This window comes from Lissotriton vulgaris, chromosome 8 (genome assembly GCF_964263255.1).
Source record: "Lissotriton vulgaris chromosome 8, aLisVul1.2, whole genome shotgun sequence".
NCBI lineage: Eukaryota > Metazoa > Chordata > Amphibia > Caudata > Salamandridae > Lissotriton > Lissotriton vulgaris.
In genome coordinates, this window is record NC_141696.1 from 1,208,342,391 (window position 1) to 1,208,357,694 (window position 15,304).

The window sequence follows — 15,304 nt, forward strand, 5'->3', positions numbered from 1 at the left end:
TAAGACTGTAAGGTTGTGAGCCTATGTCTGGTGTGTGCAGAGATATTCAAGGTCAGGTCAACTGAGGTATTTCTATTAAATGTAAAGCAGTATTTGAACATATGAACAGTTAATGTGGCCAGTTTGAATCAACAGTAAGAGAAACAAAATAAGAAATTAAAAAATACTTCGCTAATGCAGATAAGGCTCTGCTTCATGTAGAAGTAAACTCATCATACATTTGAGGATACCCTTTCAGTGATCAAGGAACAGATAACAGGAGACAAATACTTAAATGTGTTGTTCGCCCTACGAAGAATTGTACACAACTCACCAGGGCATCGTATATTTATTACAAAAAAATAAATTCAGCATACAGTGAACACAGTCAGCATCAGACACAAGGAGCACCTGTTGCCCCTTCAAGTTAACAGTTCTTTTTTTCGATATGTATGACTTTGGCAACAATCACTGTCTAATTGTTTTTTTCCAGTGGTTCAATTTTCCAGGCCCTGGTCAGGTATCTCAGTCGTATAAAAATGAGGTCTCTGCCCATTTGCAGCCAACTCCAGAAGGGAACCAATTTAGAACCTAAAATCAGGGAAATAACCGTTACTCCACATCAAACAAAATCATTAATCCGTTCAAAACTAATCAAACAGATAAGCAGCTTTGTTCGGAAATAATGGCAAGTTACTTACCTTTGATTTTTCAAATGGAAACTATCTTCCTGCACATTACTCAACTTTGAAATGTTTTGAGCCAACAGACTGAATACATTTTCAATACTCCTAATCAGTCTCCAAAAGGCCTCATAGAAATTTCTATCATGGGAGCTGTTCCTTAAAGGTGTTGCCCCAGTCCAAGACTTGAATGATATAAATGAAAAAGGTTGATATAAGACCAAATGCAGAAGTAAGCGCTTCTGAATAACCCTACCATAGCTTCTGGAGACGAAAGGTAGGAGGGTGGTGAGGATCAATGGGAAGGTTTACAGAATCGTCTATCAGAAAGAACATTAGGAAAGTAAAGTACATATTTCCTCAAATGGACATGTTTTCCCACACATTCCTGGTCTAAAAAGGAACACAAAATCAGTTATATAAAATCTGGCGGATCTGATGAATGGGGTAGAGCAATGTGCCCTAAAGTGGCTGTAAGTAAGCATGGGCGAATTTTGCAAATCTCGCGTTCGCAAATTTTGCGGATTTGCGAACTCGCAATTCGCAAAATCCGCAAATTCTCGCGATTTTTTTTTTGTGTGTTCGCGCGGGTTTCTGCCAGTTCGCGAGGGTTTTGTACAATGTCGCAAACGCGAACTTACCTGTTGGGTCGCAAGTTTTGCGAACTTGTTGTTTCTACGTGTCCAGCCTGTTTGGGACACTCTTCTTCATCACTGCCACTCTCTGTCACCACTGCCACTCTCTGACTACTCATGCCACCCTCTGGCCCACCCATGCCACCATCTGTTTCATCACAGCACCCTCTGGTTGTCCAGTCAGTGTACATTATTGTGGCAAAGCAAAGCACACCTTCCCTGCCTCAAGTGACCTGAATTAATTTGGGGCTGATTAATGTGTCACAGAATATTTTTTTAGCTGGCACCTGCTTCCTTAGTGCTTCCTGATTAGTGATCTTTTGCACTTGCTAAGTGCTTTCATTGTTGCAAAATTAGTTACAACACCTGCCCTGCCCCAACTGACAATGAATTAGGGGCTGATTAATGGATTTGAACTTCCAGCCTGGCTCCTGCTGGTCTCCCTTAGCTGTAATTCAGGACCTTTGTGGCATATGTGTAACTATTCTGAGGTTCAGAGCAGGGTCACATAATAGTTGCAAGTAGGCAACTGAACTCTGGAGGGGCCCCTCAGGAAGCACTACAGGAAATGGCTACTAATGATGAGCCTGAACTTTTGAACCTGGTAAGTAGTTTCAGTTTTGCTAAGATCGTATTTCTGCAATTTAGCGCTTATTCGCGGGGCGCGAAGTTGTACTGGGAAGCCGCGAACTCACGCGAACAGTGCGAGCAAGCCATAAAATCCGCTGCTCGCGGATTTTGCGGGAGATTCGCGAATCTCGCGGATTGCGAATTTACCGAAAATCCGCAAAATCCGCGAGCGAAACGGATTTTCCGCCCATGCTTAGCTGTAAGCCAATTCTTTGTAGCATTCTACCTCCTGGGTCATTACACTGCAGTTATTACATTGTATAAACTTTTACAATACAGAGCTTTACTTCACAGTACACTACATCAGAAGTGTCTGTACTTCACAAGTAGGTTGATAAGCATAATGTTTTGCACGCACACACACACACACATATATTCTTTCTCTCTCTCGCTCTCTCTCTATTTAACCAGGACACGCTATTTTTAGGACCTACTGGCCCATTTTGGCAGCTGACAACAGGTGTTTTGCTTGCTCACAATGTGAATGGGCAATAAAGAGGTCTTTAAATCTTGTTATCTTGTCACATTTGCTGGCTTTCAGAGACAGAGGTCAACAGTCACTTTGTCTTTCTACATTTACTTTTCTCTCTCTGTGACTGAAGTGAAAGGATTTTGTAAAATGAATTGTGTGACAATCCCACTGTGCAAAGCATGTGAAATGAAAGGCTGTAATATTTCAGTCCTTTTTTCTAACACAAAACTGAAATAGCCATCAAGTGAACTGTTCAAACTTTGCAAATATATTTCATCAGTTATGAAGATACAGGTTTGTAATTCTGTGTTGATAAAAAGTTGTTTATGGGAACAAAAAAAAATCAGAACACTATTTGGAGATGTGCAAGTGGTAAAATATTTATGCTGAAACTCAATTTACAAACTTGCTTATGCGCTACATAGTTTTAACAGTAAAACTACATGTTAGTCGGACATTTTTTAAAATATGCTATCTGTAAATGATAGTGCACTACTACATCAATCTTTAGTAATATATTTATGAAAAGTGAGTTTTTAAAATATTCCTGCTCCCGGCCAGATGACAATGCTGTCAGTGAGCTAAGAGGCAAGCCAGGGCTCATGTGTCCCTATATGTGGGCTGGATTCTTAATATACATAAAGCGAACGTTTAGGCTAGTAAATAAAGAGTTTTTTTGTGCTGCAGAAATAGTAAACTTACATATTTGAAGGTGCTCTCATATGTGATAATGATGAATAAGGCGACTCCATAAAACACAATATTTGCCTAGGATCACACAATTTGAGATCAGTTCACGGGTCAATTACATTATAGTTGGGTCAAATAGATTATTCAAGTTTCTAGACCTGCAGGACTAATAACATTTTTATGATTTTTCCAATATATATAATGTTCACTGGAAAAAAACAAAGGTTACAGGGACTATATATTTAGGCTCTGAGTTTATACATACAAACCAAAGAAATTCACCTGTTATAGTTCAAGTATTTTCAAGTAACTATAACTCATGCCCTAAGGTAACTATTGCTCACGATCTCGCCATGCACAGTTTTAATCATTAAGAATGTTACTGCAAATGTTACAGTGTTGCTATCACTAATGTTATTAAAGAGGTCATGATGTAGTAATATATGGGGTAATTGACAGAGCATGGCGAGGGCGCAAGTTATAGTTACCTTAGGGCACTGTATTGACGGGGTTTTTGGCTCCATTTCTGAGTGATGGTGACTTTAGCTTGCTAACATCCTAGATCCCTATTCTTAGCTTGTTTTGATCCTTTTCAGGCCTCTTTTCAGACCTAGAAGCATAAACTAGAGGATAGCCGCTTTATATGATGATAGATCCCTTATTCCGGACTCTAATCCATCTATTGCCTATTGGCTTTGACATAATTATGTGTCCTTTCATCATTCTACCTATAGTAGAGGGTGGATCCTGTAGTTCTGACTTTATATTACCTATTGGTAGGGTTTGTATATAGAGCTAAGTGTCTATTTCATCCTTTTCGGGCCTACAAGGCCCAGAACCAGAGAGACTCCATTTTGCTTTCTGCCTCTGCAGACTGAGATGCATGTAGGTCAAGTGTGATGTTTTAGTTATGAGGTGTTGTTCGCTCTTTGCAAACTAGAGAGAACCAGCCGGAGCTGAATCTTATCAAGAAGTGTCCCTGGGGCACAAGTCTCTAGACGAAACAAGCAGCTGATCACTGAGAGCGTCTGGAGCAGGGAGCCTGGTACATGGATTTGGTGGGAGGAGGCTACTGGCTGGAACTTTCCACTAGAGGAGAGCATTCCTTATTAGCGAAGTGAAGAGAGCAGTTCAGATGGTTGCTGGAGCTGGAGAGAGCAGTCAGATGGTGTTTGGAGCTGAAGAGAGCAGTCAGATAAATCTTGGAATGAAGTTGGAACTGTCAGCTGGAGCTGCCAGTTTGTCAGAATGTATTGAAGCAGTTGCCAGTCAGATGGAAGAGTTGGAGCTGCCAGTTGGAGCTATTGAAGCAGTTGGAGCCAGTGGAGTGCAGCCGTGGTGATCGATGGAGAGAGAGCCCTGATTCCACCAGAGAGAGAGAGATAAACATTCCTTTCTTATAGGGTGAGGTATTCTAAACTAGTTTGCTTTACACTTAATCATTCACTTTCCTTTTATTTCCTAGGCTAGATTCCCTACTGTATTGTTACACTGATTAATCCCTTTTCTTTCAGCGGTGTGCAGTCTGTTATAATCCATTTCCCTTTTTAGCTATTTGCAGTTCAGCTACATGTGGATGTGTTAGTAATAAAGCTTTCTTGTTTTCCATTATAGTAAAGAGACCCCGCAGATCTGTGTATGTGTCTATTCCCCTTTACTTTTCAGGCTATGTCTAGATTGCTAGTTATTGTGATGTTATAATTTGCTATTGTGTAATAAAGGGACCCCAGTTCTTAGTGAACCATTGTGTAACTGTTATTTCTTGATAGGGTTAACCTTTCTTCTAGTCAGATGCTGTTATGTGGACGGATGCGTTTCCTGTCCGGGTAAGTGGTAACTGAGCAAGGGAGCAGGGAGCACTTATATCAGAGAATAACCTTTGCATATAGTAATTACATTTGGTTGTTATCTTCTAGGACAGAGCTAACCCTTCTTTTTACCCAAATGCTGACAGGAGAAGGATGTGACATTCCCTTCCCTGCAGATAATTGAGCATGGAAGATTGTGTGTAGATCAGGTCGGGAGATAACCTTTAAATGCTATAATTTGGCCATTTTTGTGTGAGAGGATTGAACCGTCTATCTATCACATAACCTATAATATTACATCCCCAGTAGATATTAGATATATAGAGAAACTTCCCAACGGGGAGAGAGAGAGAGAGCTGAAGGTATTCATAGGATAGAGATTGCAGCTAGAGAGAGTGGCATTAGTGAGAGCATTGATTATGGTCAATGTGTATACCCACAGGATTGTGGCTTGGGTGAGAGAGTGAGAGCATTGATTGTGATTAATGTGTATACCCACAGGATTGTGGCTTGTGTGAGCACTGATTGTGGTCAGTGTGTAATGGTAAGTAATGAGAACTGCCCCCTTCACTAGGAGTAGGAGGGTAGCATAATCTGGGTCTGAGTTGCCGCGAGAATATAAGGTATGAGTGTGGTATAGAATATGGAATTCCTTAGTAAATAGTGAGTATTCCTAGTAATCCTATATATTTAGTGGTGTTTTTGATGATATGAGCTTGTATATTGCTAATTCCCCCTCCTCGGGTAGGTACCCAGGTGCCTTGGTAAGTAGGTCCTGAGGAGGGAGGTGGTTACGTTTCGGCTGGGTTGGTGGTGTCTTGGTGAGCTGATTCTATCTGGTCCGAAAATCCGGTCGTTACAGGCACGCAATATATTTACTTGAAATAACATACTATAACAGGTGACTTTCTATGGCTCTGTATGTGTAAATTCAGAACCTAATTATATCGTCCCTGTAACCTTTGTTTCTTTTCCAGTGAACTTAAAGAGCAGGAGGACTGTCTGCAGGGCCAGACCCTCCAGCCAACCCACGCATACAACTAACCTCGGGCAGCCTTCTGCCAACCCCCCACCCCCTAACCCACTCTCACCCTCTAACCCCTTTAACCAACCCAAAGGCATCACACTACTTGTAAATGGGTACCTAAGCCCTGAATGGGTCTGTTACTGGGTGCATGAATGTGTGTGTGTGTGTGTGTGAGTGTCTAAGTGAAATTGCGTGCAAGTGTGTTAATATGTAAATATATATTTTTTTAGTATTCATGGGTTTTTCACGATTAATTTGTGAATAATTTATTGAAAACCTTATTTCAATATATTGTACCCATCAGGAGTCCCTAACAGACCCCTTTATTTTACCCTTGGGGTCAGGGTTCCACTTACCTGTTTTAATTTTTCTTTAAAAAAAAATTTTTTATTGTTTTTTTTGTACATACATATATAACGATTAACATTTAGATATTTCACGCTGTCCATACAGGGTGACAAACCATTAGGCTTAGTTGCTGGTAGCATGTGACACAAACGTTTGAGCTCTCTGTTAAACCTATTGTCAAACAAATAACATAAAACATATACCTGGTGGTGTTTTATGCTAGGGGTGTCCGAGGGATCGGACTGGTTGCAGTGGACACTGGGTTTGATCGGGCACCTGTCTTATTGTCTACTCTGTGGGAAGAAAAGATGAGGGGGGGAGAGAGAGAGGATTCTAGGTTGAAGGGGAAATAGGGATGTCCTGCTCTGAGAAGCGGGGAGTTGCTCGGATATGCACATACATTTACCTGAACCTTCAAGGTGGATCATACAGGTTTAGGAACCTATCCAGGGAGGTCCACAATCCCCTGTTAGGGTTTCTCCATGGTGTGTTTAATAGGGTGGTGGTGTTGGCTCCCCTTAAAAACCTTACCCAATTGAGCCAACCCTTGAAGGTGGCTTTGGAGGGGTCTTTCCAATTGGTGAGGACTATTTTAGCAGCAGTCGTTAATAAGAAGTCGAGCAGGTTTCTGTCGTGTTGTGAGTCTAGATCAGATGTTATGAATGGGGTGGTGAGCAAGGAGAACTCTTCTTTAAGAGAACACCCTAAGGCTTTGTTTATGAAGGAAAATACTTTTCCAATTCTTTTTTTACCTTTGTGCAGTGGAAGATGAGGTGTACCAGGTCCCCTTGTTCTATGTCACAGTTCCAGCATTGGTCGTGTTCCCTCAGACCCATGGCTGCTAGTCGAGCCGGGGTCCAATAGATTTTGTGTAGCAGACAGAATTTTGTCTGGGCAAGCACTGGGGATACCATGTTCTTCGAAGGAGCCGACCAAAGGGCGTGTCTTTCTTGTTCAGTCAGGGCAGTGTCTAGTTCTGCCTCCCAGTAATGGGTTGTTTTGTTATTGAGCCTGGAGGTGTTGGGGCGGAGTAGTTTGTAGATGTGGGAGACCTGGTGGCCCACTTTAATCAGGTTCTTCATATACTGAAAAAATGAGGGTTTGTGTCTGGCTATAGTTGATTTGGTTAGGGCAGTTCTGATTTTAAGAAAATTGTAGTGTTCTATGTCAGGTAATTTATGTTGTTTTTGTAGTAAGGTGAGGGGAGATCCTCCTTCTGCCAGATGGGCAGGGAATGAGATCCCTAGTCTTTTTCCATGCGTCTATGGTTAGGGGTTTCCCTCTATATTTTATTTTTGAGTTACCCCACAGCGATTCCCATTTCGAGTTCTGATCCACCGTAAGCAGGACGAGTCTTGTGTTTTTGAATATGAGGCTCATGTTTTGTGTTTGTTTGTTTATGGTGAGTAATGTTAGAGGGTCAAGACTGTTGAGTATGGCCTTCTCCGTGCTTAGCCAGACCGGCGTGTGTATATCTGTATATCTATATATGTAGTGGTGTGGCTCACTGGTTAGAGACGGCCGACCCGGAAGCAGTGAATGGCCCGGGACCAGGGTTCAATTCCCGACGCGGCAGGGTCGTGGACCAGGGTCAGCGGACTCAATAATTCTCGCCTCGGTGCCTACTCTAATCTCACACTCGGCAACTCTGGGCATTAGCTTGCCTCATCTCTACAATGGCCCCCCACATTCGCCGGGGATGCTTGGTTTCACCTTGGAGATACCCAGTAGGGACCATCTCACAGGGATAGCCAGGACGGGTTCCCCAGCGGTCTACAGCGCCACAACGCCTCAGGGAAGCAGTGCGCTTTACAAGACACATACATACATACATCTGGTTGGGTAGGCTCCAATAGATCCCCTGTCTCGCTATATATGCCGTCTGAAAAGTTCCGTAACTGCCACATTTAGGCCTCCTAGTTTCTTATCTAGTCGTAATTTCTTCAGGCTTATTCTCGTTTTTTTGTCTTGCCAAAGGAACTTGTTCAGCATTTTGTCAGTCTTGCGGTGGAAGTCGTCTGTTAGTGTAAGTGGGATCATTCCCGCCAAGTAGTTGATCACCGGAGTGATCATCATCTTGATTGTGTCCACTCTCCCCCACGAGGAAACAAATTTGGGGGACCAGGACTCCAATAGCTTTTTTATTTTATCTAAGGTTAGTTTCTCATTTTGGTCAAGTGTGGATTTGAGTTTTTTCCGAATTGGATCTCTAGGTATTTGATGAACCCTGGTTGCCATGCGAGACCCGAGTTGTCAAGCACCTCTTTGGTGGTATAGATATTGAGTGGCATATACTCCGATTTGTCTCTGTTAAGTGTATATCCCGAGTGGGCCGAGTATTTACTGATGGTGTCCATGAGGGCAGGGATGGAGGAATTGGGATCTTCTGTGACAATGAGGATGTCGTCCGTGTATGCGGCTAGTTTGGCTGTGGCCTCGTTTCTATTGACCCTCACTAGATCTCGATTATCTAAAATATCACTGATCAGAGGCTCGAGAGCCAGCAAGAATAGCGCGGGGGACAGGGCAGCCCTGTCTTGTCCCTCGCTGTAGGGTAAATTGTCCTGAGACACCTCTGTTAATAGCTATCTGCACCTTGGGGATTGCGTAAAGTGGCATCACTTTCTGCGTGTAGTTGTCTCCCAGGTTGTATGACCTCATGCACTGTTCTAGGAAGTGCCAGGATACCGTGTCAAAAGCTTTCTCTGCATCTAGGGTGATTGCCACCGCAGGTTTATTAGATCTGGAAGTGGCAGAGAAGTTGTGTTGTCCTGAGACATGCGGGTCTTGAGGTAGCCTACCTGTGAGTTGCCTATTAGCTTAGGAAGTATCACGTTGAGTCTAGTGGCTAGGATTTTGGCGTAGATTTTGCAGTCTAAGTTGATAAGAGATATGGGTCTGTAGTTCTGGGGTCACTGCATGTCCTTGCCTTCCTTAGGGATAACTATAATGTTTGCTTCCGTCATAGTATTAGACACCCTGCCTGCCCTCTTGCAATGGTTGAAGACCTTTTTCATGGTTGGGAGTAGTTGAGGTCTGAAGCTTTTGTAGAAGGAGGCTGTATATCCCTCTGGGCCCGGACGGAGCCTTATTGTCTTTAAGCGAGTTAATTGCCGTCTCAATTTCAATAGCACTTATCTCCTTACCTAGTGTGAGTGCCTCCTCGTTTGTTAGCTTGGGCAGGTTTAGTCGGTTTAGGTAATCAGTGACCCCGTCCTGATCTAGTGAGTCGTCTCTACTGTAGAAATCTTGGTAGAACTCACAGAACGTGCGGAGGATATCTTTGTGTTGAGTGCGCGTATTGTTGTTTGAGTCAGTGATGGATGGTATGGTGTGTTGTCTCTGTTTGTATTGAAGGTATGACGCCAGGGCTTTCCCTGCCTTGTTGGCCTCGCATAGGTTGATCTGTTTGTATTGGTTAATCCACAGACCTGCCCTATCACTCAGAATTCTGTTGTATTAGTGTTTTTTTCCATCAGCTCTTTTAGTACGTTTGCATTCGCTGTGTCATTGATGTGGGGCCCCTCTAGTTTTTTTATATTAGTTTCTAGTTGGTCTAGTTATAATCTAGCTATTTTGTTCCGTCTTGCCATAATGTTGATAAGTGTACCTCTGACGGTCGGTTTTAGTGCGTCCCACACGGTGTCAGGGTCCATGTCTTGTTTGTCGTAATGATTTATGTATTAGTTAATGGCTTGTTCTATTTTAGTACTGTCTTCTTGGCTTGTAAGAACAGCGTTGTTGAACCTCCACCTGTGTGTGATGTGTTCGTTGTGTGTCGGCCCGGCAATTGCAATCTGATGCAGGAGTGGTTTGAGATAGTCCTAGCTTCTATATTCGTGTGGTGTATTAGGTGGGTGTGGGAGCCTGATATTAAGATGTAGTCTATCCTACTGTAGGAGTTGTGTGGGTTGGAGTAAAAAGTATAATCTCTGGGGCCCAGGTGCTGTAGTCTCCAGGGATCCCCGGGGTTAAATCTGTTCCATATGTTTTTTTAAATGTTGTGTGAGGCTGGGGGTAGGGGTGAGCCTATGGTTGTCGGTCTAGGATGTAGTCAAGTGTTAAGTTGAAATCACCTGCCAACACAGTCATGTCCTTTTGGGATCCCGCTTCCAGTCTCTTGGCGACATCCTCGCAATATGCGGTGTTGTCTGTGTTTGGGGCGTAGACGTTTACTACTTGGATTGTTTCGCTCCCTCTTTTCAGATTTGATACTAGTAGTCTACCGTCATCATCGTGCTGCTGGTCATCTATGGTTATCCTAGAGTTCTTGTTTATGAGTGTAATCACTCCTCTTTTTTTCCCTGTCGCCGGAGCGCATGCAACCTGACCTATCCACCTAGCCTTGACTCTAGCGGCGTTTTCTAGAGATAATTTGGTTTCCTGTAGCAGTATAACGTCACCTTTAGTCTTGGCTAAGTAGTCTAGGATCTTCTTCCTCTTGACGGGGTGGTTAAGGCCCTTAACATTGAGGGAGACTATCTTCAGGTGAGGGGCTATTGTTGTTTGTCATAACTTAGGTTGGGTGTGTATCGCGGTACCACCCCGCTCCCTGATGTGGGTTGCGTACCCTGGCCTTTTAGGGTTTGTTCCCGTGTATCTGGTTTTGTCCGGATATGTGAAGAGCAGGATGTAGGACGGTTTGTATGTAGTACGGTATGTCAGAGTAGACGAAAGACACACAAAATAAGAATATGGCCACCACCCATTTTCTCACCAGTCTAAGCATGAGTCAAACACTGAAGGATTACTTCGTCCTCCAATAGGTATGTCTTGCATACACATTCATTAGCACAGAACACTGCGACTTCCTAACCCATGGCTCAAAATTGACAAGGGACCAGACGGCATGGGCTCTCCTAGATGAGGAAAGCCCTCTTCTACATTTCTCTATGTTGGACATTTCACATGAAGATCATAAGGTTATAGTAAATACTGAACTTAATGTGCTCTCTCCAGCTAATTTTCTTTCAATTGGTCTCTGTGATAAGTGGTTTTATATACAATTGTGACCTTCACCTGAAATGGGACTAAATAGAGGTAGCTAAACTTTCCGCCAGCAATTACTCAAATGAGAACCTCTGCTAAACCCATACAGACACCGAATCTTTAAATTTTTTTGCACTGCCCTAAATAAATCACACAATCACAGCAACTTCTTATGAGTCTTCAATTACTGGAATTCATGGATGAAATATAACTTTGCTTGAAAAATATTGGGCTCTGTAATTGCTCACTATTCGCATTTCAGATGGCAGGTTGTTCTCTACCATCAAGTAAGTGACAAAACACTACTCCTTTTTTCCTATTACTAATATTACCCACTACCCTCCATAATTCCAATCTTGTATCCAGGCTTTAAGTCCAAGAAGAACCAGTACCTTACCTTTTGTAATACTCTTTCTGGTGGATGCTTCTTCAAAAGATGGTCTGTACTGGTATATCAACCAGGAATGGTAAGGCATATCCTCGTTGGACAATCTGGAGCACTCATTCATCAAATGTGATGCTCTACCATCCTTGGCAGGGTAGCCATGTGCCAAGGGGGCCAAGTTAGATCAGTTTTATGGCTGTGGCGGGGCAGAGGCATGGGAGTGGGCAGTGCATTGACCCCCGAGGACTTGGCTACTGTCGGTCTGATCCCCGACGTTGGTCTCAAAATGACTTGTCTGTAATTAACCTCTGCCACAGTCTCGAAAGGGGGAGAACTGTTGGGTATACTGCCATACAGGCACAGAAAGGTTGAAATAGATTGTTGTTGCCCTGATTTACTTTAAAAGGCTGTAGCACAGAGTATTTTTTGTTTTGCCAGACGAAGTTCAGTCAAGTGGCATGTTCATCAAGGATGCCTGGAAGTCAGCTGAAAAACTTACAATCTCATCCAGGCATGGCGTCGAAGCAAAAAGCTGCTGCCCTGCCCAAACAGTGGACCGTGTCCAGTCCTGACCAACTAACTTACTTCCCCACATCCCGTGAATGCTGGTTAATTTATTGCAGGTAGATCTAGATTAATCTAGGACAGCTGTAAAGATCTCGCTTACCATGTCCTACAACGGTGCGACTATCATCCAATGAGTAAACTGCATAGACTAGTCTTAAAGCTAGGAGGGCAGAGGATAATATTTGTTTCCCACAAGCTGCCGCATGTTTTGATTCTCTATCTGCAATGAATTTGGGTTAAGTCTGCTGGTGGATGCTTGACCCACCAAACTTTCCGGCATAGGATGTTGGGTCATGAAGGTTGGGTCTTCTAGAGCACATCTATGCCTTCTGGCCACTTGAGTATTTACTGTACGAAAAGAACACTGTTTTGCCCAAGTACCCATTATTGCGTCTATCAATTATTTATGTACCAGTAAGAATGGTTCGGTAAAAGGTCCGCCCATGCTGCAAGACGTCTGTGAGCGTGTTTGTTTTAACTTCTACAGAAGGTAACTGAAGATCAATTACTTCTGCAGCACATCAAATTACCACTACGATGCAGGCCAATTCTTCAGTTGAGGGCCCGGTGGGATATGGGGTGGGAGGGGGGGAGCAAATTCTACCTGGTATATGAGGAAGTTTTCAGCTCACTGGCTTGAAGGCCCATATATAAATTGCCATAATTGTAAACGGATGTTCATTTGTGTCATCCTGACTGATCTAGACCATGTGGACTATAGAACTGCTGCAGATTTTTCTTCAATCTGATTTTTGAACACCAGCCCTAAGGAAATCCTCCCCCTAAACACAAGTGTTTGCTCCTTGGGTCATAAGGAATCTAAGCGCTCACATCTTTTGTTAAGCAAGTAACAGCCCCTTCCTGTTAAAGAATCATTTTCTAACCACGGTTAAAAAGCATGAATACATCAATATCAGCACTCTACATTAATCAATAACCTTCCAAACATGCTCCAAAACCCCACATTTCCAGTTACACCTGCCACACTCTTCACACATCAGTGAATACAGACAAACCCAGAAACCAAAACCTAGCAGTACGAAGCCACACCTACTCTCAAACAATGCAGTGCCACATCCCTAGTAGCCTGCTGTTAATGCCAACCATAGAACCTGGAGATATGTAAACCAACATTATAATATATAAACAATATAAAGTCTAACACTCCCACAAACCTAAGCTAATAATTTTGCGCCCATTGAATCAATAACTATTATGTGGGATAACTGCAGACCACTGTAGGTTTTTTCATCCTCCCACCCAGTTTGCCTTTGTTCTTTCTACTACAGACATGTCCTATATCAGGCACATATCCCCAAAATGTGTCTTCAGTTTGTTATCAAGCTGAATAGCTGGAAAGCTAGCAGCTTATTTTATCTTCCTGATTTTTATGCGATATATGATTCCAAGTAAAGAGAGTGTATTTTTCACGCCTTCCTGTTGCAGGAATGGGGTAATTGTACCCATCTTCATACAGGTTACTTGTTATTGAAAACTGGTTGAAACACCATAAAAGCCCTCAACTGCACTCCTCAGATCATTGACCCAGGGAGATCATTAGTACTAATTTTCGACAAGAACTTCAACATGCAGAAGCACATCAGTGCCAACACCAAAGGAGCAAATCACCAAATGTACACTAAAACTCAAATCCTTCCTCCCCCCAATGATTTCAAGCATGCAGTGCAAGCCTTAGTGATTCCCAGGCTGGACTATGGAAGTGCTACCCTTTCTGGTTTTCCCAGATCCAAACTGGCACCACTAAAGGGCTGTTGCAAGACTCATCACCGGATCAAAAAGAAACAACCACATCACTCCTGATCTGAAATCCCTCAACTGGCTGCCATACGAAGCAAGAATTCAGTTAGAAATTGCATGCATGACACATAAAGCCCTTCACTTCAATACACCTAGGAATCTGTCTCCCAAGCTCTCACTTTCTGGTGACACCAGATCCTCCAGAAGCACCATCACCTGAGAGGAGCTGGCCTAACGGCTAGGGCGGTCGACCTCGAATCTGGAGAACTGGGTTCGAGTCTCGGCAATGACGCTGAACATCCTGCGATTCTGGGCAAATCACAATCTCCCAGTGCCTAACAAAAATGAATGTGTCTCATATAATGCAACTGGTGCTATGTAAAGCGCTCTGATACCCGATTCAGGCCAAGATCGCGCTATATAAAACTCTGAAAAAAATAAAATAAAATAAACAATGAATTTTGAAACCATAGAGATTCCGCAACAAGATAACTTACAACTGATCCTTCTCCGGGATGGCCCAGAGAATTTTGAAAATCCTGCTTCCTGAAGTCAGAATTAATCACTCAGCCAATTCCTTCAAGACTGATGTCAAAGCACCACTTATGAACAAATTCCTTCCATAGATTTCAGGATACCCATCTTCCCTCAACCACACTCTAGAATACTGGCACCAACGACCTCCGTTTCTCATCCTACTCTGCCTGGACTCTGCGCTCCCATTTATTTACATTGCCTATTCGTATAGTTTTTACTCATTGTTATTTTTGGCCTCTATTGATGTTTCCCCTCTACTTCACGAACCTTATATAGCTTTCTCTCCCTTCCCATTTGACACGTAAACATTGATACTGATTTTATTGCTATCACTGTGTTGCTCTCTGTAAATCTAAATAAAATAAAATACATACAAAGATTAAACAAGGAGCAAAATTACATGTGCTTATCTGGCAATTCGAAATTATCTTTTACTTGGTCTAGTAGGAATGTAGTTTCATTATAATCTATATCAGACAGCTGCCTTCCTGAGCTCAGGAGGTTCCAAATATGTGCAATGACATGCAGCTCTATTTCAAAATCTTGGGTAATCTATAGCTGACCTAAGCATACTTCAAAGATATACTTCAGATATTACACTCAAGTTGGCTAGCCAAACATATAGCAAAAAACAGGAAAGAGGGGTTCCAATGTTCATGGCTCGGAACGTGGAATGATCTGTCACACTCCAGCAAAGAAAACTGAACTTGAAAAAAAATTACATTGTTTTTATACTTGGAATCTCTAAAATTCAAGGTGTAATTAAATTGATTAAACAGATATAGCTTAAAAATGC

At 42.7% G+C, this 15,304-nt stretch overlaps 1 protein-coding gene across 2 annotated transcripts in view; it reads right to left on the minus strand.

Moving 5' to 3' along the window:
- Nucleotides 1–309: 309 nt before the first annotated feature.
- Nucleotides 310–15,304, minus strand: part of ALG5 (ALG5 dolichyl-phosphate beta-glucosyltransferase) — a 208,601-nt gene continuing 193,606 nt past the window's right edge. For both annotated transcript variants that reach the window (XM_086935089.1, XM_086935090.1), the window contains one exon: nucleotides 310–570. In XM_086935089.1, coding sequence (XP_086791215.1) covers nucleotides 455–570 — 116 coding nt within the window. In that variant the 3' untranslated portion in view covers nucleotides 310–454. The remainder of the gene's footprint in view (nucleotides 571–15,304) is intronic.